Source organism: Aegilops tauschii, chromosome 2 (assembly GCF_002575655.3).
Source record: "Aegilops tauschii subsp. strangulata cultivar AL8/78 chromosome 2, Aet v6.0, whole genome shotgun sequence".
NCBI classification, from domain to species: Eukaryota; Viridiplantae; Streptophyta; class Magnoliopsida; order Poales; family Poaceae; genus Aegilops; species Aegilops tauschii.
Window position 1 is genome coordinate 34,052,869 of NC_053036.3, and position 27,495 is coordinate 34,080,363.

General features: G+C 42.8%; 3 protein-coding genes and 1 long non-coding RNA gene across 20 annotated transcripts; all 4 read right to left on the reverse strand.

Annotated features, from left to right (window-relative positions):
* Nucleotides 1-1,798: 1,798 nt before the first annotated feature.
* LOC109754294 (probable LRR receptor-like serine/threonine-protein kinase At3g47570) lies at nucleotides 1,799-6,348 on the reverse strand. 5 transcript variants are annotated; one of them, XM_073507794.1, is made up of 4 exons: nucleotides 5,956-6,300; nucleotides 4,744-5,726; nucleotides 2,541-4,158; nucleotides 1,799-2,456 (listed from the first exon to the last, which is right to left on the reverse strand). In XM_073507794.1, the coding sequence occupies exons 2-4, from the start codon at nucleotides 5,338-5,340 to the stop codon at nucleotides 2,104-2,106; spliced, it is 2,568 nt and encodes an 855-aa protein (XP_073363895.1). In that variant the 5' UTR covers nucleotides 5,341-5,726; nucleotides 5,956-6,300; the 3' UTR covers nucleotides 1,799-2,103. The 5 variants fall into 5 exon arrangements, with proteins under 5 accessions (XP_073363895.1, XP_020168784.1, XP_073363893.1 ...); XM_073507792.1 differs by having other exon boundaries at nucleotides 2,074-2,456; nucleotides 2,541-4,167; nucleotides 5,956-6,284; XM_020313197.4 differs by having other exon boundaries at nucleotides 2,074-2,456; nucleotides 2,541-3,692; nucleotides 3,912-5,726; nucleotides 5,956-6,284.
* Nucleotides 6,349-9,223: 2,875 nt separating this feature from the next.
* Nucleotides 9,224-11,967, reverse strand: LOC109754309 (uncharacterized). 13 transcript variants are annotated; one of them, XR_006669224.2, is made up of 6 exons: nucleotides 11,791-11,967; nucleotides 11,357-11,553; nucleotides 10,774-10,839; nucleotides 10,193-10,660; nucleotides 9,997-10,091; nucleotides 9,224-9,629 (listed from the first exon to the last, which is right to left on the reverse strand). It is a non-coding gene; the product is annotated as an uncharacterized lncRNA (long non-coding RNA). The 13 variants fall into 13 exon arrangements; XR_006669225.2 differs by having other exon boundaries at nucleotides 10,774-10,843; XR_012201680.1 differs by lacking the exon at nucleotides 10,774-10,839 and having other exon boundaries at nucleotides 10,193-10,279; nucleotides 10,373-10,660; nucleotides 11,314-11,553.
* A 486-nt stretch (nucleotides 11,968-12,453) lies between these two features.
* Nucleotides 12,454-16,435, reverse strand: LOC109754311 (uncharacterized). Its single transcript, XM_020313217.4, has 2 exons — nucleotides 13,160-16,435; nucleotides 12,454-13,082 (listed from the first exon to the last, which is right to left on the reverse strand). Exons 1-2 carry the CDS (start codon nucleotides 15,819-15,821, stop codon nucleotides 12,730-12,732), a joined length of 3,015 nt encoding a protein of 1,004 aa, XP_020168806.2. The 5' UTR covers nucleotides 15,822-16,435; the 3' UTR covers nucleotides 12,454-12,729.
* Nucleotides 16,436-17,326: 891 nt separating this feature from the next.
* LOC109754306 (uncharacterized) lies at nucleotides 17,327-20,191 on the reverse strand. Its single transcript, XM_020313212.4, has 2 exons — nucleotides 19,710-20,191; nucleotides 17,327-17,641 (listed from the first exon to the last, which is right to left on the reverse strand). The coding sequence occupies exon 1, from the start codon at nucleotides 20,067-20,069 to the stop codon at nucleotides 19,719-19,721; it is 351 nt and encodes a 116-aa protein (XP_020168801.3). The 5' UTR covers nucleotides 20,070-20,191; the 3' UTR covers nucleotides 17,327-17,641; nucleotides 19,710-19,718.
* Between the last annotated feature and the right edge of the window lie 7,304 nt (nucleotides 20,192-27,495).

Consider the following 27,495-nt stretch of genomic DNA (forward strand, 5'->3'; position numbering starts at 1 on the left):
TGACGCATTGCTTCACCTTGGAGGCAGCCCGGGGGCATAGCTCTTGTATTCCATGTAGCGTAGGTGCGCGTCACGACCGCCAACTTCACCTGATCGTCCAGCCTTTCCAGGCTACCTAGCCCCTAGCGTCCACGAGCTCATGCGCTGAGGTAACTCTACATTATAAACTTGGTGTGGGAGTGGTTCACCCACGGGCGACCAAGGTACGTCTCAACATTGTTGAGGTCCTCGCTCTCGCCATGCCTGACGCTGCACTTTTGGATGAGAAGCCAGTGTCACAGTCAGGTAAGTTGCAGCCCTAGGCCGTCACCACATTGTGGTTCCCAAGCATCATCTTGAGAACTAAAATGTGACAGCCCTGAAATAGTGATCCAAACGTCTTATATTTGTTTACAGAGGGAGTATAAAATTAATGAGAGATTATTTGGCTACCAGGGGACCTATGCCCCCCCCCCCCCCCCCCCTCCTAAATTCTACATGTTTCTTGGTTGTTACTTTATGGATTTGGTTGTTACCAATCCTTTTGGTGAAGTACCATTTCTAGTGTAAAGAAATATCCACAATTTAATAACAATGATGTTCCTACCTACAATCTTGCCTTCTCAAGCAAGGTTGATAGGGACTAGTACAATGCCACCAAAGCATAGATTCTAACCAATTCATGTGTATGTTGAGGATAATGTATAAATCCTTAGACATCACCGTATCCACCGTTTTTTTTTTTTTTGCCATGCAAATCTGAAATGGTTGGGATTCGAGCTTCTATTCACTATATGGATCTTTTTGGCCAACTCATGCTTATTGGCACTGCCCACGATAAGTAATCAATCAATACACATTTTTTCCAACAATAATTACATCATATCATTATAATTGTTCTATGCTAATCATGTTTGTAATTGTGTAGCTTTGCAAATAGACATAACTACATGTTTATATATTAACTGCATGACTCTTTAACTCATAGATGGATTACAGGAAATTTATGGAAGTGCATATTGAGAGGGCGCTTCCACGAGAAGCCGGAGAAAACAACAGGCGTGTTATGCTAACTGTACAGAATGACCCCCCCCCCCCCCCCCCCCCCGCCGCCAGGTGGTTTGCGTTAAACCAATGGTAAAACTCTGTTCTCTCGACAACCATCATTGTTGCTAGGAAAATAGTCACTTGATTTTAAAATTTAAATGCTTAGCAGAATGCTTTTGGAAAAACAACGAGTATAAGTGCACACACTCACACTGCGCCTACCGAAGAACAATGCCGTGGAGATTCAAGATTGACTTAAACGAATGCCTTGGCAGTGCAATGATGGATCATATTAGTTTGCATTACTGTCTCTTTTTTTTGTCAACAGTCTTTGTTGTCATCTCCACCGAAAAAAAGTTTGATCTGTCTTGCCCATACTAGTCAGCCTAGTCAGGAATTTCATCCCTTTCAAGTAACACAATCATGGGTCTCTTTAGTGTTCCTCTCCAGACATAAAAAACTTATTCAGGAATTTCATTACTTTCAATAACACTTAACAATAATGGCTAGAGGCCATGGATAACTCAAAGCAATACACAACCTCATCCATGGCAAGTAGTAAGTCAATTAACAGTCTAAGAGCAAAAGAGGATTGCAGCTTGTGTTATTGTCCGACCCCAGATTTACATTTCATATGATTCTCTTACTTTGCTTTGAAATTGACTACTAATGCAGGATGCAGCCTTGAAGACACATCTTTCCAATATTAGCCATCAGGCTGCTAAGAATTGTTTACAGAACAATAGACATGTCCTTCGAATATTACCAATCAGGCTGTAAAGTAAACATATTATTTCATCGGAAAACACCTTTACATACAGCACCCTTTACAAATAAATTAGTGCAATAATTTGACAATACATACACGTCAATATAAAAAAAATCAACTCTAGAACAAAGAGTTGTTGTTATTTCTAATATCCAACTATGACTAACTGCAAATCACATCTCTGTCCCCACTGTTTGTTTCAGTTTGTCAAATAGATTGGGTACAATATGCACTGTACTAGTTAAAAAGACACATTCTTAATATAATGAATCAGTATGCTCTAACAGAATTGATATATTCGTTAATCATCATGACAGTTCCAGAAAAGAGGCTCTAATATCAGAAAGTTTTGCACAAACGTCTTTCATTCCGGGCCTATCCTTCGTTGATTCCATGGTACATGACAGCCCAAGGGCAACCAAGGGGACAATATATCTCTGCATCCATGCTTCTGTGCACCCTTGATGCTCCTCATGCGCCATATGAGGATCAAGAATCTCTGCAACTCTGTCTGGGAACATGGATTCACAGAACTTACAAAGGCTAAGTCCATCCACAAACATATCATCAGTAGGTCGTTTTCCAGTAAGCAATTCCAGTAGAAGCACTCCGAAACTATATACATCGCCGGCTACAGAGATCTCGCAACCCATTCCGTACTCTGTGAAGACGTAATGTGTTAAGATAATACACACACATACAAGACAAACTATAATTAAGTGGAAACAGAAAAGGTAAAACTCACCTGGTGCCACGTATCCAATTGTCCCTCCAACATCATCCAGGCTTTTAGGAATTACCAGACCTGGTGATAGAAACTTTGCTGAGCCAAAGTCACTGAGCCGTGCAGTCATGTCATCATCCAAAAGGACATTGTTTGGCTTCAAATCACAATGGATCAAAGGAGGCGTCAGTTCATTGTGGGCATAATCAAGAGCAGAAGCCACATCTGCTGCTATGCATATCCTCTGGCCAAAGCCTAGCACTTTGTCTGGAATTCCATTGTGCTGCTCAGAATGCAACCATGCCTCCAGGCTTCCATTAACCATTAACTCGAAGATTAGTGCTTTGAACTCATGGTTTTGTGAATCCAATGTTGAGCATAGGGTCACAGGTCGCATTATATTTCTATGGCGGGTGCTTCGGAGCACTTCACACTCAATAAGGTAACTATCGTATCCACCAGGTTCATTCAACTTGAATACTTTGATGGCAACTAGGCTCTTGTCGGACTTGAACCTACCAACATAAACTGAACCAGTACAAGTTGAGCTGATAGTATGGACCAAAGAAAACCAGTTGGTAGCTTTAACAATGTCCTCGTATGACACTCTCTTCAGCTTCTTCTCGTCATGGCACGGGGCTGTATGCACTTCTCTTCTATTAGGAAACATCTTGGACACAAGATCCCATCGTGAAAATGGAAACGACCCTTTCTTCCAAATAGTGAGCATAAACCATATCAAGACTAGGGAACCAATAGTAAGTGGTGGTAGTACAATTAGCAGCGAGGTCACCAGCAACGACAGATGATGCTTCACTTTAGTTGCTGAACCTGAGATGCCAGGACAAATTGGTAACGCTAGCCTGGGGGAATTTGAGCAGAGTCCCTTGTTGCCATCCAAAACTACTGCAGCAGAATGCGTGAAGATACCACTTGCAGGAACAGCCCCTTCCAAGTTGTTGTAAGAGAGATCAAGTTGCTCCAGCTTATCAAGTTGCTCAAAGAATTTGGGCACGACACCGGATAAGTCATTGTGAGAAAGATTAATCTGCCGGGTTGATACTAATAGATGCCATCTTTCTGGAATTTGTCCATGAAACCTGTTTCCTTCCATGTGAAGGGAAACTAGACCACTACCAATGCCATATGTACCAAGTACCGGTGGTAGTTCCCCTGTGAGATTGTTGTGTGAGAAGTCCAGACTCCAGGCGAATAGAAGGTCAGCAAAAAGTCTGACTGGTATCGAGCCATCAAGATTGTTTTGAGACAAGTTTAGTTCAAAAAGCCCCATGCACTGAGCTAAACTACCAGGTATATTTCCACCCAAGTTGTTACCATCAAGGTAAAGTAGAGCAAGTTGAGTAACATCACCAATTGAGGGAGGAATCTGACCTGATAATTTGTTCTTTGACAGATTTAGGATATAGAGGTTCCGTAGCTTGCCGATGGAAGAAGGTATGCTTCCATAAAGAAAATTGCTTTCCATCCCAAGCGAAAAGAGATTAACAAGATTGCCAATCTCTACAGGTATGGAGCCTGAAATTTGGTTTGGCCCAAGCGATAAATATTCTAACCTCCTGGAAAGATTAACAATTGATATAGGTAGGCTGCCATTTAGAACATTCCCTCTCAAGGACAACTTTGTGAGCTGGGTGCAATTTGCTAGAGATGTAAGAAATGACCAGTCATGTGCTTCTAGCAAGTTCATTCCTAAATCCAACTCACGCAAGTTTGCCAACGAACCAAGAGATGGAACAGAGCCATGTAACGAGTTGTTTGAAAGATCCAGTATTTGAAGATTTAACATGTTGGCTAGTGAAGCAGGGATCAGGCCGTTCAGTCTGTTGCTTCCCAGGATAAGCAACTGGAGGTTTGATAGTGAGTAACCAATGTGAGATGGTATCTGTCCAACAAGTGTATTGCTGCCTACGCTAAAGTACCTTAGTGATGTCATGTTGTAAATAGACGACGGGACACTCCCTGATAAACTGTTGAAACTTAGATCAAGCTCAAGCAGTTTTGTGATGTGACTCAAAGTCTCTGGAATTAATCCAGATAACCTATTTTGGCCGAGGAATATAGAACTGAGGGAAGAAACATTTCCTAATGATGGAGGTATGCTTCCGGAGAGGAAGTTCTCTGTCAGGCAAAGAAATTTGAGAGTTGCGACCTTATGGAAATTTGGTATGGGACCAGTGAAAGAATTTTTCTGGAGATCAACCACGGTAAGCTTAGATGAATTAACAAACAAAATAGAAGGGATCTCGCCAGAGAGGTTATTACGTGACAGTATAAGTGTACTGAGTGAGACGCTGTTGGCCAGTGAGACAGGGATGCCACCGGTAAGACTGTTGTTTGCAAGATTGACATAGCTAAGTGAATTGCTAGTGCCTAGTGAATCAGGGATGTTACCTTCCAGATTGCTGCCGGCAAGATTCAGTGTATGGAGGTTTGGAAGCTTACCCAATTCTCCAGGGATGGTTCCCGGCAGATAATTATCGGCAAGGTTCATCAAGGATAGAGAAGTCAAGTTACCGACACATCCAGATAAGCGCCCACCGAGACGAGCAGATGTGAGGTCCAAAGAGACCACCCGGGGTGGGATTTTTTTGCCGCAGGTGACCCCTTTCCAGCTACAAAAGTTGAGCGAACCATTGCTCCATGAGTGTAGGATGCCAAAGGGATCAAAGCTGATGCCAGACTTGAAGCAAAGGAGGGCATGGCGATCAATCTCGGAGATATTTGCTTGTGATGCAGATGCCGATGTGTTGAAGGAGGAAAGGCTGAGCAAAATACAGAGTAGAGACAAGAGAGAGGGCATGATGCCGATGTGAAAGAACAAAGGTTTGAGCTTGTATGATCTTGGGTGAAGGATGACTTTTGAAGGATTTGGCTACCAGACATGGACCAGAAGGCATGGTTGAGTGGACACGGCAGGTCAATGCGAACGTGTGTGCAAGGGAAAGGAGAAGCAGGGGAGTGAAACAAAGACCTCTGAATGAGAACGCGTGTGGACTGCAGACTGCGACTGGCAACTGGAAGAGGACCAACAGCAAAGGCGGCAGGCAGCATCGAACTAGGATGGAGCAAACGGAGCTGGGGTGTTGAAACGGACCTTCAAACGGCATGTTTTGTCCACCCAAATCGCATAAAAAAATCCAAACGGCTCGCTCGTGCATCCCTTCCTCCTCTTGAGCAAAAATGACGCTGCATTGCAATTCAGTCAGTGTTGCGCTTGATCATGCATGCTTGATGATTGAAATGCTTGGTTAACTGAATGGGAAAACATGGCAACACAGGCAGGGATTTCGGACAGACAGCCGAATCTCGTCAGTTTCTAGAGAAAAGGCATTGCGCCCAACTTTATAAATAAAGCTACCAAATCTCGTCAGTTTCAGCGTGGCGGATTGGGAATCTGCAGGAGGACTGGACTTACCGGATGCTGCGAGATGCTGCTCACTCGTCTTCCACGAGCCCGGGGTGGCGGCGAAGCTCCCCGTAGGGAGCCGCCGCAGCGAGGGCTGGCCCCGCTAACTAAACTGCGGAGCAATCCGACGAGATGCTGCTGCGGGCCCGAAAAGAAGGAACCCCGGGGGAGGCGCGGCGACGGTGGGTAGGTGGCGGCCGGTGGTGGCGTCGTCGGCGAGGCGCAGCGACCCGCACGGACTTGGGAGGCGGCGAGCGCTCGTTGATTCAGCGAGGGGGGGATGGGAGGGGACTGGTGGAGGCGTTGACGCGGGAAGGAAGGCAGCGGCCGACGGCGGTGAGTCCGCTGTCGGATGAGGAGGGGAGCACGAGCGTGAAGATCTGACGGCTGAGGTCGCACCGTAAACTCCAAGGCGCGTCCGATTTGGGTTCCAAGTGGACTGAAAAACCGAACCAAATGCAGACGTGAATGAGGCCGGTCGTCTCCCCTTCCTACGGGTTCCCCAATGACACATCAACTACGCCCCTTCCTTTTCTCCGATCATAAATAACCGGATCTCTTTCTTTCTAATTCATCCCCTTCTTTCTAATTCAAAAAAGAAGGGGGAGTAAGGCAGGCTCGCAACTTACAAAGGGCACTCACTACTCGGCAAAAAGAAAAGAAAGAAGAGAACGGAAGGAGAACAGAACTTTGTATTTGGTAACTCTCCTGTAGTTATGTTTAACCTTAAATGCAATTTATAGATTCGACAGCAATAGTCCCTCAGACTCGAAAAGTAATAACGAAAATGGCTAATCCAATAGCAGATTCCGCAGCTGCCAGACCCCGACCTATAAATATTCACAGCCCGGCTCATACGGGCGGACAATATTCACCCAGAGCCCCGTTGCGACCGCAATGCTGTTCTTGAAGGACCTTACCTTAGAGCAAAAAAAGGAATAGAAGTTAGGAAGACTACTGACGTAGGGCGGCGGGTGAGCTCAACCTCGTCGCGGTGTTGAAATTAACCTCAATTTCTCTCACCACAAAAAAATCTACGAAAACACTAACGCCCACACTTGTCGGCGTCTGGCAACTCGCCCACACGCATGGATCCTCGTCCAACCAATTTTGCACGAATCTTGGCGCGTTCTAGCAGTTTTTATGTGCCACGTAGGACTAAATTGGTGTGTGGGCATTCATCCAGTCGCCCACACGTTCTTTTTCACCACACGGGGGGCTGGTGTGTGGGCGTTTAGTAATTCGCCCACACACCAGTTTTCACGCACGCAGCGGGGGCTGGTGTGTGGGCGTTTATCACTTCGCCCACACGCCCGTCTCCTCGCCCACACCCGAAGCTGGCAGTTGCCATGTGTTTCTGCAGGGTACATGGCAACTGCCCTAGCTTTGCTTGTAAGCAGATGGCAACTCTCTTTTACCCGAGTTGCCATGTGTTTTTGCATGGTACATGGCAACTGCCCTAGCGTGCACGTAAGCAGATGGCAACTCTTTCTTTTACATGGCAACTGCCCTAGCGTGCTTTGTGAGCACATGGTAACTCTCTCTTTTACCCGAACATGTTTTTTTTTTGCCATTCCTTTTTGTAGTGCTACATGGCAACTGTCTAGTGTTAGTGGATGGCAACTCCTAAAGTTTTGAAATCATGGCAATTGCAGTAGACCAGACCATACATGGCAACTGCAGTTGAGCAACCATGGCAACTGTAGTTGTCCGACATGGCAACCGAAGTTCAGCGACATGGCAACTGCAGTTAAACGAACATGGACGAGGGTCTGGGCCATGGCAACTGCGGGACGCGCGGTGACTGTCACGCGGGGCGTGCGGGACCATGAGGTACGAGGCCTGACGTACGGGGCGTGTGGGCGTTATCTATTTCGCCCACACGCACGCGTGTGAGAGGGATCGGGAGGAAAAAAAAGGTGTGTGGGCATTACTTGTTTTGCCCACACGTAGGTGTGTGGGCTATTTTCCTCTTATACACCACACAAAATGTGTGGGCAAACCCCCTAACACCCATACATACGGCACTTATCGGCGTCCAAAATCTAAGAGTATCTCCAGCTGGACATGTGTGATTAATAGTAAAATCAAATAAAATAGCAAAAAGAAAACTGATTTTTTTTGGCATTCAAAGATGCTCTAGCGTGTGATGTGGTTGGCAACATTCATGGTGTTTGGACATTCCACGATGGCGTGACAAAAAAATTGCCCGTGAAAAAAACTTTGAAAATGAGCACTATTTGGACCTGATTTGTTTTTTTTTCATGTCCTTAAATGTCCAAACATCACAAAATTTTACGCAGCCGAGCATCTTTGATGTCAAAAAAATACAATTTTTTATCTTTTAAATATTTTTTAATTTAGTGTTCAACGGGCATAGATGAGCACGAGCTCAGACATGAATTACCGTTACTCCTATTTCCTCCCCATATGTTCGGATGGATGAAATTTTCTTGGATAAGAGAGAAAGAAAAAGAAAAACACCATCCAACTAGAGCTATCAAATCGTACCTCCGGACACACCGCCACATCGGATGCAGCTCACCCCGGACCATTTTCTCTCTCCCTCCCCATCAATGATATGCATGTGTCCGCATAATTTAGGAGATACGACAGCATGCACATGAACAAATAGGGGTTCAAAGTGGGCGCTGTAGAAAGTGTCCGCGGACAAGTAAGTTCAGTTGAAGATACTCTAACACACTGCAACCATATGAAAGTTAACAGGTGTATCAGTTCAAAAGACAGGTTAACACGTGTACTGTTTTAAGTTAACTAGCACAAGGCCCGTGCGGTGCAACGGGGCATATAAATTTTAGTGGTTTGACATTATGTTATAGCATAAAAGACCATGCGTTAGAGCGAATACAAAATAAATAAGCGTGTGGTTACAAACCTGAAAATTATTTTACCAATCAAACAACTTCTATTATTTGGTGGTTCAAATGAATGGTGTCAAATACACATCAACATTGTCAACTAATAGAATTTGCAAATAATGCCAGCTCAGTAGTCATGTGGCATGTTCCCAATTGCAACAGAGAAGATTCTATTTTAGCTTGTTACACGAAATTTACATTTTTTTCTAGAAGAAATATTGCCTATAAATAAATTAAATAATAATGATAAACTTTAGCACAATGCAATGGTTCATATTTTTTAATTTAAGATGAAGGACATGAAAGAGAAAACGATGACCATACTAAGGCTACAGGAAAGGCATACAAAGCATATCATACAGTTATTATATAACACCACGTCTTTAGACATTTCCAAATATACAAAACATAAGGTACTGAATTCTTTTACATAGACTGATATGACTCAAAAATACAATGGTCAATGAGAGGACAAAAAAGGCACAGGATTTTCTTTTGTACATCAATGCCAACTAAAAATAATAAGAATTGTAATTAAAGAAAAGCGACCAAAAAAACTGTTAAGAGCATTTGTCTTGCACTCTGACTCAATGTTTTGCTGGCACATTTCCTCATGAACAAATTTGCTTTACTAACCCTCCTATAAAACTTTCAGTTGGATGTCGGTGCCACCGAACTACCCGCTCAATTGTAGGCTCAACTCCAACCAGCTCCATTCTAGGAATAGATGGATTTGTAGTTTTCGACTCCTACTTCAAAAAAGTTTGTTGGGCCTCTACTTTGAGTGAGAACCATACAGTCATACTGCAAACACATAAAAAGTAACGGTTGAAGTAATGCAGAATAATATTCTCAAGTTTAATATACACAGGAAAATGAAAATATCATTATAACAAACAAGGAAAAAGGTTTATAAGTTCTATATTGATGCTCACAATGTCTCTATCCAGCTCAGAAAGTCATTTTACTTTTGAGAGCATCATCGATTTAATCTTTATTTTCTCAAGTGGATAACAATTCATCATTGTCACCAACTACACAATAGGAAATGTGAATAAAAAGACTGCAGTAAGAATTAAGGGAGAAGTCCAGGGAAGTTTAACCCCCACTCTCAAATGAGGGATCCATGTGCTTACTTTGCTTTCCATGTAGCTTCAAAATAATGTATTACCTGTTGTAGATTTTTACTCGTTCTCACTGCCATTCTACTGGAAATTCCACAAGGAAAATATATGCCTTCTTCTTTCATAGTAGTGAACGCTGAACCTGGACGATCAAAGAGAAGATAATTTCTCATCAAATTGCCCAGCACTGTAATGAGAAGAGAAGCATCCATAAAGTAATAAACAAACCGAATCTGAATGTACCTCATCAAATGAAGGTGGCAGAAGTGTGGCGACCTAGCATAGATGTTTCACAGCCTCAAGGCTTGCAGAATCAGAGAAGTCAGAAGCCTGCTATGTATAATATGTAGGCATGTATTCTTACTTCATGAGTCTCTTATCTACTTTCCAGTAGGCAAATTTTTGTAAGCAGACTTATCTTACTTGAGAATCCTCGCTTCTTTCCAGATTTCTTGAGAAAAGTTTATGGTCATTGGTCATCATAACATCTACATTTTAGCGCTGGGTAATGAAAACAGAACATGGTAAATTTACCTGAATATGTCCCACAAATATTTGTACGATGGATGTTAGTTTAACTCGAACCAATTGCACTAATAAAATAGAACACTTAGAAAGAAGGTAAAATCAGCCTCAGCAACAACGACTTTCACTAAGTAGAAGGACATTCCCTTCCCCAGCAGCCCCACACCAAGACCTCGAAGCGAGCTTCTGCTAAAAATCATAAAATGAAATGTGGCTTTACAGAAGATAATGATTTTCCATCAATGTTAGAATATCAGAACTTATCCAGTTCAAAGAACGGAAAGGTAAAGAAGGTGGACCTGTGGGAAAGATCAAGCCTTCCTCGGCAGTGCAGAAATAGTCGCAGTACACGCTCCCGCAGTGCACTGCCTAACACAAAGTTCTTTATTGCTTTCTCGGATATAGAGAATAACTAAATATTTCATATTTTTATATTAGGTTTTTTAAACATTTTTTCCACTCTCTAAGTCTCCACTAATTAGACTGAAATAGAGTCTAGTAAATTAATAGCCGATTGATATTTTTTGAGGTTTGGCGGCCATCTCTTTTTCTGTTCAGCTAGTACTATAACAAAATTCTGTAGATACCTTGGCAACAGTAGCGGAATCCTTAACACAAACCAGTAACCCAAGTACATGGTAGCTAAGAATATATAGGCGCTAACTTGGAGCAAGAGAACTCCTTTAGGTATTACCATTATTATTGTCAAGCACATCTACCAGAATCTTTTTTTAAGGGAGAAACATGACAGTAGCCAATTTATTTAGTTCTCATCAGTAAATAAAAACAGGTACTAAAATAGTTATCCAGGAAGGGTAGCTTCCTAGTTGTAATCATACCTAATTGTAGAACTTCGGGTACGATTTAGTGTGAAGGACGCACCTTCTGACCTCCTGACCTCCAGCCAGAACAATCAAATTGATCAACATATTGGATTGGCCTGCTTGGGACGTAGCTAGTAAGTCTAGCTATCTTGATTGGGACGTAGCTAGTAAGCCTCATGAAATCAATCCAGTGGCCTGCTTGGACGTAGCTAGTAAATCAATCTAGCCGAAAACGTCCCAAGCACCAGGAGGAATCTGCTACTTAGTAATAAAATCGATCAGCAAAGATGGTATATGTTCAGATCTTGGAGAAGTATGGACAAATAGTTTACAGATAATCAATTTGTAGATTTCCTAGCTTATGCAGAAATACAATACATCATCTATCCAGGACCGGGAAGCAACACTAAATTATGGCATGATATCATTCACTTCTTTTTGTTGCCAATGAATACTAAATTGACCACTTGCTACTAACAAAACTGAGATTACCAGAAGCAGGTCCACCTGATCTCACGGCGCTCGTTCTGCCGCCACCACGAAGGCAAGATTGATCCACCGCCTACAGGAATCCAAGGGAGAGGAGAGAAAGAGAGAATCGGTCGATGGATTCCGATCCGCCGTCCCGAACTCTACTTCCGCGCTCGCCCAACCTCGAGTGAGGTGGGTGCGCCGAGCGGGGCGGCTGCGAGCGCGACCGGCGGCACGCCGCGGCGGCGGGGGCGGGCAACGCGCGACGGCGGCGGGCGGCGCGCGGTGAGGCGGCGCGGGGCGGGGCAGGAGGTGGCGGCTGCGGGGGTGGGCGGCGAGCGGCAGCGGAGGACAAGGCGGGGTGGGGCTGGAGGTCGAGATGGGATCGAGGAAGCAGGCCGTGCGGTGGTTGGGCTATTTTTTTCCTTTCTCTCTCCAAACCGATTCGGGCTGACTTATGTTGAGGATTGCGGGTTGATTACTTAAAACTTCAGGGGCTTTTCTGCAAAATTGCTGACGACGTACGACCAGAGGCGGTTGGACGAAACGTAAGAGGGGAGAGGGAACCTTACGTTTCTTTTAGGTAGTAGAGATTTTTATCAAGAACCAAAAAATCATTTCTCAGAAATCTAGAGCAATGAATTATTAATAATACAATCTCACCAAAACTTGCAAATGCGCATATGTACTGCAATATACTTCTCTGAATACGCAGATTAATAATTGGGATCACATGAACTCAGTTTCTAAAATATCATGTCTAATAGAATACATATACTAGTTTTTCCAACATAGGGAGCTCCAATACTGAACATGTACTCTTTCGAGCAATTCAATATTTTGATAACTAGAGATCTGGTGATTTTCCAACACATAAATGTGATCTGCAGAACCAATTTTTACAGCAAAGATATTCGCACCTTATACTCTTATTCAAGAACGTGTTGATCTGCAGGTTAATCAGCAGAACTCAAAGAATGCCTCTTTGAGAGACAAAATTCTGGCACAAACTTCTCCCATTCCCGGTCGATCTTTAGGCGATTCCATGGAACACAGGAGGCCAACTTCAACCAGAGGTACCATATATCTCCGCATAAGCACTCTATCACACGCACGCTGCTGCTCGTGGGACAAATGGGGATCTAAAACCTCTCTGAGTCTGCCTGGAAATGCTGAGCTCACAAGCTTGTGCAGGCTCAGGCCACCGGTGAACATTGCATCCGTTGGTCGCCTTCCGGTAAGCATTTCTAGAAGGAGGATTCCAAAACCATAAACATCACATCCTGGTGAAACTTTGTATCCCATACAGTACTCTGTAAAATCATTTAGGGCATTTTTAATACAAGAGAAAAAACCAATAACAAAATACTCAAAACAAAGTTGAACTCACCGGGTGCGATATATCCAATTGTTCCTTCCACACCAACCAAGTCTTCTGGACTACCAGGGGTAGAAGAGAGAAACCTCGCTGACCCAAAATCACCAACCCTTGCGGTCATATCATAGTCCAAAAGAACATTTCCGGGCTTCAAATCACAGTGGATTAGAGGAGGTGTTAACTGGTTGTGCATATAATCCAGAGCCAACGCGACGTCCATCGCTATTCTTAACCTCTGACCCAAGCTCAGTACTCTCTTGGGGCTATTGTTGTGTAGCTTCGGGTGCACCCACATGTCCAAGCTTCCGTTGGCCATGAAGTCGAAAACTATAGCCTTGAATTCATTGTTCTCTAGGTCCACTGTCGAGCATACGGTGACAGCTTTGACAAGATTGCGATGGCGGGTGTTTCGCAACACCTCGCACTCGGTAGCGAAGCTGTCATGCGCACCATTCTCTTCGAGATGGAATAACTTGATGGCGACCAAGTCCGTGTCAAACTCAAACCTTCCAATGTAGATCGAGCCGGTGCGACTTGAGCTGATCTTGTTAACCGGAGAGAGCCAGTTGGTAGCTTTGACAATGTCACCATAAGAAATCTTCTTCATTGTCTCCTTGTAGCATGGAGCTGTTTCTGCTTGCCTTCTCTTCAGAACAGTGACCACATAGCATATGAAGGAGAGCAAGGCAATAGCAATTGGGGGAATTAGTTTTACCAATAGGAGTGCATGCTTGCTCTCAACAGCTGACGTTGTGGGGCAAAGTGGGAAATCGAATAAGTTGGTGGTTGCATTTGCACACAGCCCTGCATTACCATCCAAGATTACTGCACTATATTTCTGAAAGATGCCACCGGTTGGAATTGGCCCTTCAAAGTAGTTGGCTGACAGATCAAGTTGGTGCAAATAAACCATGTTTGCAAAGAACTCTGGAATTTGTCCAACAAGGTAGTTTTGGGAAAGATCAATCTGATCAATGGACTTGAGCTCACTGAAAGACTGAGGTATGCTTCCATTAAGCATGTTACTTCTCAATCTTAGAGACACTAGTTGGACACATTGGCCAAGTGATAATGGTACTTGACCAGACAATTTGTTGACGGAAATATCAAGACGGGCAAGTTGAAGCAGTGCACCAACTTGTAGTGGTATTGATCCTGTAAGGTTGTTGTTTGACAAATCAAAACTGAGGAGGGTAGTGCTATTGGTGAGTTCACTTGGTATTGGTCCTTCAAGGCTGTTAAAAGATAAGCTTAGCATATCCAGTTGCTTGCAATTTCCTAAACTTGCTGGGATGTTCCCACTCAAGTTGTTGTTGTCTAGAGAAAGCTGATTCAGCCGGGAAAGATTACCTATTGCAGATGGGATCTGACCAGAAAATTTGTTCCCTGATAGGTCTAGGACAACTAGCCAGTCTAGGTTCCCGATAATAGAAGGAATAACCCCTGAAAGCAAGTTTTTGTCCATAGAAAGCATTTGGAGACTTGCAAGGTTAAAAATCTCAACTGGTATTGTGCCTACGATTTGATTCCTTCCAAGGTTTAAACGTACTAAACTTCTAGAAAGATTCCCAACAGACCTAGGGAGACTACCATTCAGGACATTCCCACTCATTTCCAAAATTTCTAGCTGCGAACAATTTGCGAGAGAGACAAGGAATTCCCAGCCTTCAGCTTCTAGGAAGTTATTTTCAAGAATTAGTAGCTGTAAGTTAAGTAAAGATCCCAGAGATGGGATTCGTCCATTTAGTAAGTTGTATCCAAGATCAATCACTTGGAGGTTCGATGCATTTGCTAGTGATGATGGAATTAATCCCGACAGGTTGTTGTTACCTAAACTCAGCATACTAAGGTTCTGGATATGGCTAAAAGTTTCTGGAACCAATCCTGACAACCTGTTTGTGTCAAGCCTTATCTCTACGAGAGAAGAAACATTTCCCAGTGATGAAGGTATGCTTCCAGAAAGGTTGTTTTTTGAAAGATCAAGAAATTCAAGGGTTGACATCTTATGGAACTCTGGAATATTGCCAGTGAGGATGTTAAATGAGAGATCGACAATTTTAAGAGATCTACTAGTGCCTAAAGATCTAGGAATGCTACCTATAAGCATGTTTTCTGACAGTATCAAAGTTTGGAGGGCTGGCAACCTATGGAAATCTGGTATAGTACCGACAAGATGGTTTTCTGTGAGATTGACATGTATGAGAGATCTACTAGTGCCTAGGGATCTAGGAATGATACCTTCAAGGATGTTCACTGAAAGGATCATAAACTGTAGCTGTCGAAGTGTGCCTAACTCCTCTGGAATGCTTCCAGAGAAGCGATTTTCTGAAAGGTCTAGCCGTTCTAGTGACGTAAGGTTAGCTATCCAAGGAGATAACTGACCACTGAGCTGAGCAGAGTTTAAGTTCAGGGAGATCACACGAGTTGGAAGAGTAATACCGCAGGTGACACCCCTCCAGCTGCAGAAGCTGATCGAGTGGTTCCAAGACGACAGGACCTGGCGCGGATCACTGGTGATGCTCTCCTTGAAGGAGAGGAGGGCCTGCCGGTCGACCTCGGACCCGTTGCTGATGGATTTTGCGACGGTGTTGGAGGACATGAAGATGAGAAAGTGGGTGAAGAGAATGAGGATGCCATGTGTGGAAAGAGGGCGGAGAGTTCCTGCAGGTGCCATGTATAATGCAGCGTATCTTGTCTTGTGCGCATTCCTTCTCTATTATGCATCCCTCAGAGTAGACTTGGTGTTGACTTGCTTGTAACCTCCATCACAGAGCAACACCGCAGCGGTAGAACAACATGTGGATGGGAATCGACAGGAAAAGGTGACCAAGACCCAGAAAGAGATGGTCTGCAAAGGCTGGTCCGTCCATGAAGTTGATCCAACACTTGCGATACTTTGCTAGGTGTGCTACTGACAGCTTGGGACCGGGAGACCGAGAGAGTTAGTCAGTGGAAATTGTTGAGAATGAAGGTCGGGTCTTGATTTTGTCAAGAAGATGGGCAGGGCATTCCAACAAGCATTTGGTGTACAACAGCGGCTCATTCTTGACAGAGGGACCGGTGGTATGGCAACATGCTCTGCTTGATTGAGATGTGGTGGACTGGAGACTGGACTCTGTGTGGTTGGACCGACAGGAGAAGAGGAAGGGGGCACACATGCTTACACGCGGCGACCTCGATTTTCGGCGTTTCGGCGGGCGGGCGTCGGCTCCACCGCCGCATGCACTCCTCCGGCCTCGGCCATCAAGAGAAACAGAGGTATGGCGAGGTGAACGCAGGCGCAAGCGAAGGTCCCTGCCGGCAGTCTGCGGCGTTCCCTTCACAGACTTCTGCTGCGTTGGAAGCTGGAACGGAGTGAGAGAGAAAAAGCAATTCTGCCGTGCGCGAATTCACCGTGGTTGCTTTGAGATTCGTAATACTTTTTTTTACTGTTTTATTAAAATTTTGTCTTGTTTCAAAGTGTTACATTGGATTTGTTTTCTCTTGCTCCATAGTGTATGTTGATGTTTCATTATGTATCGTCCTGTTTGTATCAGCTAACCTGATCCAAAAGAATTGTACTCCCTATGTTCACAAATATAAAATGTTTTGGCTTTTTTTGTGAACTGGATGTATATAGACATGCTTTAGTGTGTTTGTTCATTCATTTCAGCTCATATGTAGCTCATATTAAAATATCAAAAACATCTTATATTTATGAACGAAGGGAGTAGTATACTTTTTTGTTGGTACATAGTGAAACATGATACACATTGAAACAAGAAAAAGAAAGCTACCAAAATATTTGAAACAAGATAAATGTTGACAGCAACCATTAAAAGTTGCATGAATTTCAAAGCAACAATGGATGATGGATGCATACACGGAATATCATGTGCATGGCAGATAAACCACTCTCAGAACGGAGTGCATTTGCCGTCATTGAACTTGTATCGTGAGCACACTTTGGTCACTGTAAAAATGCTGATTTACAACCAAAGACTCAATGAGCAGCGTTCAGCCAGATGTGGATATGGGACGGATAATAATGTCAAAATGAAAATTCTGTTTTCATGGTTTTCAGCCAGAAAAGGTCTGTTTTCGCAGGAAATTTTTCCAGTGACTAACGATGATCCTGACTCCCTGCTTGTTAATTTCGCTGCCCTGTCTACCATCGACACTGGTTGCCAATCACACGGCTATTTTAACAGTTATTGCGACTCTGCCAATAAGGCAAAAATAAAATCCAAGCTAGTAATCGCTTTGGTGAGGAGGGAACCAACAAATAAAAAGCATACCATATATAGACCTAACTGTAACAATTTTCTGCTCCGATTGAGGACGCTTCACTAATCGAAAAATGAACAGATCACAAGAACTGAGAAGAAGTCACAATCCTTGGAGCAAGAAGACACAAAGAGGAACTAGAAACAAGAAGCCAAGAGGCGCCCCCCAGCAAATGAAACGCCGGCTCAGTTGATCAACGCGACCAGAGCTTGTGATGACTCTGATGCCCTACAACCAAAGGTACGGAGTGCAGATATCAGTTTAACTGGCTCCTAGATATATGCATTTCAAGATCTCAAGTATTCACAACAGGCAAATATGGGCCCTTTATCAACTAAGATTGCTTAAGTTGCAAGATGAATTAAAGCGGCTATATCATAACCGTCTCTAAACAAAGAGAAATTTTCATTTCCTTGATGTTACAGATACATAGATGATGAAAGCATCTGATCAAGCAAAAAGCTCACAAAAGTACACATGGCAGAAAAGCTAAGAGTAACTCTAGTAGCAAGTTAAGTCAGCCATGCACTGTGAGGCTGCATCGACGTTCTTCTACCTTTCAACCAATTGAATTCCAGTTAACATCTCATGGGGATTCAGAGCTGATGACAATAGAGCAGGTGATGAAATAACTCTGTGTTGTATGTGCATTTCCTGCTTCATTATATGAGCTACACCAGTGATGGACTGATGAATATACCTAATAGATCTAATTCTGCTACTTTAGTGTAGAAACATAGCATGTATACTCGAAAGTTTATTTACTTGGCAGTTAGGACATCACGTATAGAATCTAGCGTCATTCACTTCAGTGTATAAACACCATTCAGTAAAATGGTAAAAATGTAATATCCTGGAAGTATATTTCCCAACAAATACTCCACAGTACTTAAGATGTAACCACTATATAATTGAAAGTATATAGAAGCTTCCATTTCCTTGATGTTACAGATACATAGATCATGAAACCATCTGAACTGATCAAGCTACAAGCTCACAAAAGTACACATGGCAGAAAAGCTAACAACTAAAAAGGTGGAGCTGATATCAAGTTAAGTTAGCCTTAGCCATGCATTACAAGGTCGTCTTCTACTACCTTTCAACCAATTGAATTCCAGTCAACATGTAATGGGGATTCAGAGTTTGATGACTATCAACAGGTGATAAAATAGCTTTGTTTGTTGTGTGTGAATTTCCTGCTACAGCCGGGCTAGATAAGCTACACCAGTCATGGGGCTGATGAATATACCTAATTGATGTAATTCAGCTACTTCTGTGTTGAACCATAGGCGCTCTACGTTCTACAACAAGCTTCCTAAGTTAGATTTAGAATCAGAAGCCGCACCTCCACCAAGTGTTCCAAGGAATTTTCTAGGCATTACATCAAACATCTCACACAAAAATTTACAAGGGAATTTTCAAATATAGTGCAAAACACATTCTAGATGAACTTCTTGGAATTTGTTAAGCATGGCTGCATTTCCCAAATCAAAATATAGCATAAAGCCATGAAGTATAGGCAAAAGACCTAACAGCCAGTCTGCATAAACTTTTATCAAACTGGACATTAAAAACAAGACAGCTGCAACAGTTAGAACAGACTTAGGCCTTACATTTCAGTAAAATGTCAAAACAATCAGTAGTAGTAAAATTGAACGACTTCACTTATTCCTACTAAGTCAAGAAATCAAAGATTACTACATCATTTGTACTGGAATGAGGGTGCCAAAAACCACTCTAAAATTTATAAGAGATTTTTCACATATAGTGCAAAATGCATTCTAGACAAACTTCTTGAAAATAGCAAAGCATATCCTGATGCCTGCATGCCCCAAAACTAAATATATAGCATAAAGTATAGTCAAAAGCCCTACCTGCCCATCATACCAACAGTAGCTAAATGAAATCTGCTTAAGCTTGTACCAAACTGAACCTTAAAATCAAGATAGCTGCAACAGTTACAACAGCTTGCCATATCATCAGTCACGGGAACCACATTTAGAGAGTCCTTCCATCGTGTATTGCAGGCATATATATGTTCAGCATTCAGAACATTATGCAACGCCAACTGATTTGACTTAGGCCTTACATTTCAATAAAAGTAGTAAAATTGAACAATCACAGGAAATTCTTCACTTATTCCCATCAAGTCAAGATGCTACAGATCACTACAGCATTTCTATTAAAAAGGAGGGCGCCAACCCTGCCGAGGCATTGCGTCGAACACCTGACGCGCGGGCAGGCGGGCAGGCGAAAGCAAATCAAACCGAAGCATCACCGGGGGGTGGGAACTAACCGGAGGCCACTACTGGCCCGCGCCCTCCGGCGCGGCGGCGGCCGGCTTGGGCGGCGGGGTGTGGGAGACGACGAGCGGGGGCCTGAGCGCGCGGCGCTGCTCGTCGGCCTGCTTCCGCGCGTTGTACATCTCCTCGGTCTCGACGACGACGAGGCGCTTGACCTGGGTGAGCATGCCGAGGAGGGAGGGCGTGGTGCGGTGCTCGACGGTGCGGTGGCAGCGGCGGAGGCGCATGGCCTCCAGGGTGCGGCGGTGGAGCTTGCGCGTCCCCGGCAGCCCGCGCACCAGCGTGATGTACAGCTTCGGGCTCCACGCCACCGGCACCCGCGACTTGAAGGCGTTGAACGCGCTCCCGCTCATATCCCCTCTGGCGGCTCTGCTCCTCCCTGTGCGTGCGGTGTGATCTGCTCCGGCGGCCGGAACCCTAAACCTCTGCTCTGTTCCCTTTTGCCGGAATGGGGGGGCAGTTGGGCTGTTCAGCTCGGAGATCTAGCGAAAGAAATGGCTGATAAAGGTTCGGCTAAGTGGGCCGTCCGCAGATTGACCTTCTTACAGCCCATCTGCTAAATGGAAATGTTCGGCAAATGAGCGGCACCTACAACCCCAATATTGCCTAAAAAAACCTACAACCCCAATACATTTTCTCCAAAACAAAACCCCCAATATAATGTTCCTGTTGAACACTCTGGCAAAATACTGCTGGCGAAAATATCGACCTCCACCGGTGCCCAAGGAGCAAGAAAGTGGACCAAGCTGACATTTAGGGTTTGTAAAATTCAAAGTTAATGCTTCATTCCATGTCGACAAAGGGTTAGGTTCCACCATGTTCGGATACTAATGGCCATTTCATGGTGGCAAGCGTGCCTTAACGAATTTCAACCCTGCCAATCATGTCAAAAGCAGCATTAGACACGATAGTTCCGGTCTTCAGTGAGATATTTATGGTGCTTAGAAAGAGATATTTTATCTTTATACATGAATATCTACAATATATCTAGGGCCTACTAAAAAGAAAGTTATAGCGAGGGCACACTTGTATGCTATAAGTTCATAGAATTTAAGTATGTCCTTGGTAATTTTGCATACCACTTTTCTCATTGGGTTTTCTTGGAGCAATTTTAAATGGCGTGTTGGCCTTACAATGTGTGACGGGGTTGCTACAGAACAATCGAACTAGCAAGGTTAATAAGATCCAATATAAAAGGTTACTATTAGTAATAGTTACAAATCCCATATAAAGATATGTTTGAATTCTAGGATACAAAACATTAGGTCACAAAACTATAGAGGGTTTTTCTTAAGTGGATACGGGACCCTCACTCTCAATGGGGAAAATCTCTTTTTTTATTATTATCAATGTGCGGTTTTCGCAACAATCCCTCTAACACACACGAATTTCAAAAAATTACATTAAATATTACCCATCAAAATAATAAATTCAAGAACATCATAAATAATTCATAGTAAATTAGAAACTTACAATTCTTTAAGGAAAAAAAATAAGAATATGACATATGCTTAGTAGATTTTAGAAAAAATAAGAGTAATAGGAAATCTACAGAAAATTAATAAATACACAATGACATGCTAAGACATACACCATATAAATGAAAAAGCTTACAAAGATTGGACATCATCACATAATAAAGAGAACACAAGAAACTTGATATGACATGATTAATCGCATCGTTTTGAATTACCATCAGTATGACTCCCGGTCATCTCCCTTCTGGATCTGGCTCTCCTCCGTGTGGTGGGATTTTCTCCGGTGGCCGGAACCTAAGCCTCTGTTCTGCCATAATGGGAGGGGTTGGTTGGTTAGCTCGGATTTAGCGATAAAATGACTGTTACTATTAAGATGGGTTATACGAAGGTCGAGCAAAATAAAGTAGAAATGTTTGGGTCGACTTCGCAGATTGACCATTGCACGAGCGACAAATACAACAAGCCCAAAATATTTTTCCTATTCAATACCGTCGCAGAAATTCTGCTAGTGAAAATATCGTCGACTACTACCCAACACGGCTTAACAAATGTCCGAGCTTTGCAAATCATGTCAAATACACATTCAATTCCGCAAAAAAAACCAAATGCATAAGACACGATATTTCTAGTCTTCAAGAAGATATTTGATGATGCTTAAAAAAGGAAATATTTAGTCTTCGTATGTGAACATATACATGATATCAGAGGCAAGTTATAGTGAGGCCGTCCTTGTTTACTGAGTGCATATAATTGAAGTACTCCATGGTAATTTCGTATCAAATTTCTCACTGGGTTTTCTTGGAGAAATTTTAAAAGGTGTGTTGGCCTTAGAAGATACGATCTTGAGCGCCCCGTGGAGTTGAGACTGGAATGCTGGAAGATTTGCTACGCACTCGCACACCTTGCCAATAGAGTGATGCTCCATTCTCGTCCAAATCAATAGAATAAGTCTTCGGTATGGATTTTTTATCTATAACTTTTGCTTATATAATAGTGCCATTTTATCAAAATAACAAATCACTCGTCAACATTCTCGAAGCATATGTGAAAGGTCATAGGTCAATGCAGGCATCATTTGTAAATATTATTTGGCTCTTCTTGCATAAATGTCGTCATTATTGCTGCAACAACTAGGGGGGTCTTCTTGTTAGAGATACGACTAGCAATAGAAAACAAGGAAGATCAAATGAACACGGAGACCACGAGATTTTAACATGAAACCCCCTCCGATGAGAAGGATAAAAAACCGCAGGCACCAGCCAACGAAATTCACTATATCGGGAGAGTTTACAAATGGCAGGGATTTATAATGATGATCTTATCCCGCGCGACGGCTTACAAGGGGTGTATATAGTAGTGGTGACCTAGGTCAAAACTGGTGGGGTACGGCCCAAGCCTCCTGGTGAAGGGCCTTCGCTTCGCCCCGTCGGAAGTTAGCCTTTATATGTATTTGGGCCACAACTCAACACTTCTATTCTTTCTGAAATAGGAACAAATTATACAACTGACACCTACACCAATAATGTCAAAAGAAAGAAGAAGAATTCTATAGATTATAGAACATTTATAATAGAAGATCACCTTGTCAATGCCTCATGATCTTTGTCGTTGTCTTGAGAATGTCGCGGCATGCCCGCATTAGTTAGAGACAATAGGGGACAACAGGGATAACGAGCTCCCGAAGGTCGTGTCAGGTGACGATGCAAAAGCCTATCACTGGAATGTGGATGATGAAAGGGCAATCTTTGTATAGATGGGTTGGAGTTTCAAGGATGTTAGAACAAAGTTGGCACCTTCATGATGCGGCAATCCCAACCCTTAATTGCAAGCATGTGCACCGGGAGAATCCTCATAAAGCACGAATTAGGAGAAAAGTCTATGGTTTATGTGTTTAGGCTCTCCATGCAACTGTTTTTCTTTTCGTTGTCGTTTGTTCACTCTTTGCCTCTCATTGCTACGAATGCCAAACCAGGGGCTACAAAATATTATTATGATGCCACCAGCTAATCATCCATGGATCGAATCAATAGAGTAATCCTTTGGACAGGACTTGCTGTTGCATAATATACAGTAGTGCTGATCGATCATAGACTAAATCAAATGCTGACGGCCGGCAACAGTCTCGAAGCATGTGTGGAAAGGTCAGAGGTCAATGCAAACAGCATTTGCGAAATATTATTTGGTTCCTCTCGCAAAAACACTGTCGCTGTCGCTGCAACAACCACAAGGTTCTTCTCTCCTTGTTCCTTAATTTGGAACTGAGTATATTGGTGACACCCACAACAATAATGCCGAAGCAAACATGCATCGTTTCGCACAAAATTTCACAAATAGATCTGCTCATTTTCCTATGCCATGAGGTGTGTTTGGTGAGCTGCATTCGTTGCTGTGTATAAAGCCCTGGCCAGATGCATTTACTCTTGCTCCAAGTCAGGATCAACCATGCAGAGATGAAAATGGAAAGGCAAAATGCACATTCAAATATACAAAAATGTAACTAAAGCACGTACCTGACTATATAAGTGTGTTGTGTAACTAGCTAGTCATCATGTTGTTGGCAAATTGGCATCAACGGGTTCATGCATATGCTTTGTTGAGCCGGGTCTCTTTCGAAGATTAGAGTTGGCCAACAACTACAGTATGTGTATAGGTAGAGTAGCCGTGTCATCATAATCATTTTATTTTCATTGTTCGAAGCTTGTTGGCGTTACTTAGCTTCTTAATGCGATCTCAGTCTAATCTAACAACTTAATTAAGCACATTACCTATTGTTTGCCGTTGGCTGTCGTCCTAAACAAGCATATAAACCAGTTCACTTTGAAAATCACCGATGTCTAAGTTGGATGCTTCCAATATGCCAACGCATGTTGACCTGTTCGTAGGTACGCCCTTGCTTGCAGAAGTTTGTGCATGTTCGGGCTGAATATGTATGGTTGGGATCTGACAGCAATACACCACCAAACTAAATTTAGGTTAGGTGGAACCTGTAACAAACTCTTCGAGAGTGTACATCAGAGCATCAGCCACCATATATTGCAATCCTATTATTTTCATGCATGTACAGGAACATACTGCCGGTGGAGCGAGTCGGAGCTGCGAAGGAATGAGTCCAGGCAGTGACGATGGCATGCTCCGGTAGTCGTTCGCGGAAGGCTCGGCCGGCGCAGGTCCTGCTTATTTCTCTTGCAAAGATCGGTGTCAAAGTCTGAAGATGTCTCTTGTTGGCGTGTGTGGCCGACTGCTGGCATGGGCAGTCATGGGCTTCATGTAGTTGTTTGCCGGAGCATTTCGTTGAAGTTGAAGCCGTTTGTTCGGGCCTTGGGTAACGCAACAATGATGACGATGATGCTTGCAAACATGTTTGGCGGGGCTTTTTTCATTCTCAACACTTTGTGGTGTCCTTCTCGGCAGTCAGGTTGGCCGATGGTGCCCTGTTTTGTAATCCATGGTGGCAATGTGGATGGGTTTGCAACAGTTTCATACGGTTTTTTCCTAATTAATTAGGCAACTTAGCTTTCACTTTCTTCTAAAATGGCAAGTCTTTTGACTCGTTTTCAAGAAAAAGTAAAGGAACATACGAATTTCCCAGGACAGGAAAACATATGTTGGAGTGCATCGGTGCCATTGTTCATGAAATTTTGGGCACTCAATACTACAGTGTTTCCAGATAATTAGTAAGCTTTTACTCCTTCTGTTCCAAAAAGCTTTTCGCTCAAATGGATGTATTAATATTCAATATCAATGATAAGCTTTTCGGGACGGAGGGAGTATTTGTGTAATCTTGTTGCATCAGGATGATACAACTGCAATAGAGCTTAACTTGCGGCATCTGCGTGTAAGCATATTAGGCTATTAGCTAACATGCAACACAGTAAAGAGCCAATTTATGAAACGGTGTAGTTTTCCACTTTTCTTGATTATTCTTTGGACACAACAATAATAATCATCTGCACACTATCTGTAGAGGTACATACATTTTTCCAGACAGCAAAAACTCCCAATAGTACCTTATTTATATACGGTACCATGATATGATACTAATATGAGGTTTTTTAACATGATCCCTCTTACCTCGCCTTCTCACATAAGAGGTAAGAGTAGAAAATATATCTGAACCATTGATTGCATTAAGTAGTGGGTCTAATTAACTCTTACATTCTTACCTCCCATGTGAAAAGAGGAGGTAAGAGGGCCATGTTAAAATTGCTCTACTAATATATTCTCTTTTCTCAATTATTAATAATATGATGTGTCAGCAATATGCGTATTTTTTTTGCGGGGTGATATGCCTAGTTGGTATTACACGAGGCTGCATGAGAGGTAAAAACTGTGACCCAATTAGGTAAAAGCATATGACTTTCGGTATACTACTGTCCCTCTCACCACCACCCGACCGTCAAAAATGTGAGCCAGAGCAACATTAGTTGCACTCTAGCGACTTTGAATTGTCACGTACCACGGCGGGCGAAAAGACTCCCTTCCATATTAGTATCAGCAATCCCTCGTTCCCTCTCCATTTCCCATGTGACCTAGCTGTAGTTACCTTACATGCATGCGTTGTACCACGTTTGGTATTAAAGCCAGGGAACATCCAGACGACCAGAACCAGTGATAGTCATCGTTCTGTACCTCTTGTACGTGACCTTTGTTTCTGCCTAGCAGTCAGAGGGCGTACTTATGCATGCATGATAAATTGATAAGGAGGAAACACGCGACAGCGATGAACCGGTATAGCACGCGCCCATTGCAGCTGTGATTTAGTAATTGCCATGATGAAGGAAATTTAATTAGCAACCCATATGGCACATTGTTTACTACGGTCAGGTAAATGAATGTCCAACTTAGTCTACAAAAAATAGGGCACACATATTTGTACTATCATTCACTTTTTGAGCATTTACCTTTTTGAAATAGCCAAGGTCCTGGATTGACAATAATCCACTCTTAAGTCCTACTCCTACAAGACATTTGTAAAAAGTTGTTGATTAGTTTGTGAAGTTATTCTAGTCTCGTTAAGAAGGAAAAGACGTAGGTATTTATTAGAGATGCAACGGTAGGGACTCAAAATGTGAGATCCGATTTACAGTTGTACTATAGTTTGGATTAATTTATTTTATTGTTGCAATTGGATAAAATTATGTACGCCTTGCATTGTTCAATATTATCTTGTTCAAATAAGATATAAATAAAGTAGATGAGACATTAGGTCGCTACTCCCTCCATTCTAAGTTTGACTAAGTCTACTGGAAAATATACCATTATCTACAACGTCAAATTAGTTTCATTAGATTTATGGTAACATATATTTTCATACAATATATATTTGAAGTTGTGGATATGAGTGATTCTTTCTATAACATGGCCAAATTTCAGAAGGTTTGACTTAAACTAGTAGAAAAAGGGCCATTTGTCCTGGTTCGTAAGGATCTTCTGTCCCGGTTTTGGAACCGGGACTAAAAGGTCGTTACTAATGCCCTTGGCCTTTAGTCCCGGTTCTTACACGAACCGGGACAGATGGGCCTCCACATGGCCGCTGAGGCATCCACGCGTCAGCAGCTGGCTGGAGCTGAGATTTTTTTTGAAAGGGGCTGGTTTAGGGGGTTTGGGGGTTAATTTAGGTTGTTATTAGCTAGCTAATAGAGAGAAGTGTCCTCTCTTATATCTCCGTGCTTGGTTTACCAACGCTACTGCTATGCCTAAACATGGCTTAGATTGAAGTGAAGGCAACATGTGGTGCATGTCGAAAGTAATACTAATCCTAACTTTGATCAAGTTTGGATTGTACTACTTTCGACATGCAGCACATGCATGTTGCCTTCACTTCAATCCAATCCATGTTCATTTCACCCGCTGATATATAATAACGCTTCATGCTCACATCATGCATCATCATATATAATAACAAGTCCTACTAATCATCATGATACAACTTCTACTCGTTAGTAATAACAAGTCATACGATCATCATCCTCATAGTCATCGAACCAACCCTACTTAATTGTTCTTAGCACATGATCATCAGTATTAGGTAGGACCTAAATACCCTCTTTAAGGTAAAATAGCATAAAACAATATAGACCCTGACTCTCCATTATGGAGAATGGAGATCATCCTGTCTCCAATTCTTGCGCTTCGCTTCGTTTTGCTTCCAAGAACCTCCTTACGACTGTCCGTATATTTTTTCCATTTTTTGATTAGCATGTCTCCACTTCTTTGAGAAATCCGGTATGGATAGTTGAGATTCGTAGGATGACCTGGATATATGTTCAAAACACGAAGGCTGCCATTCTGATACATCAAA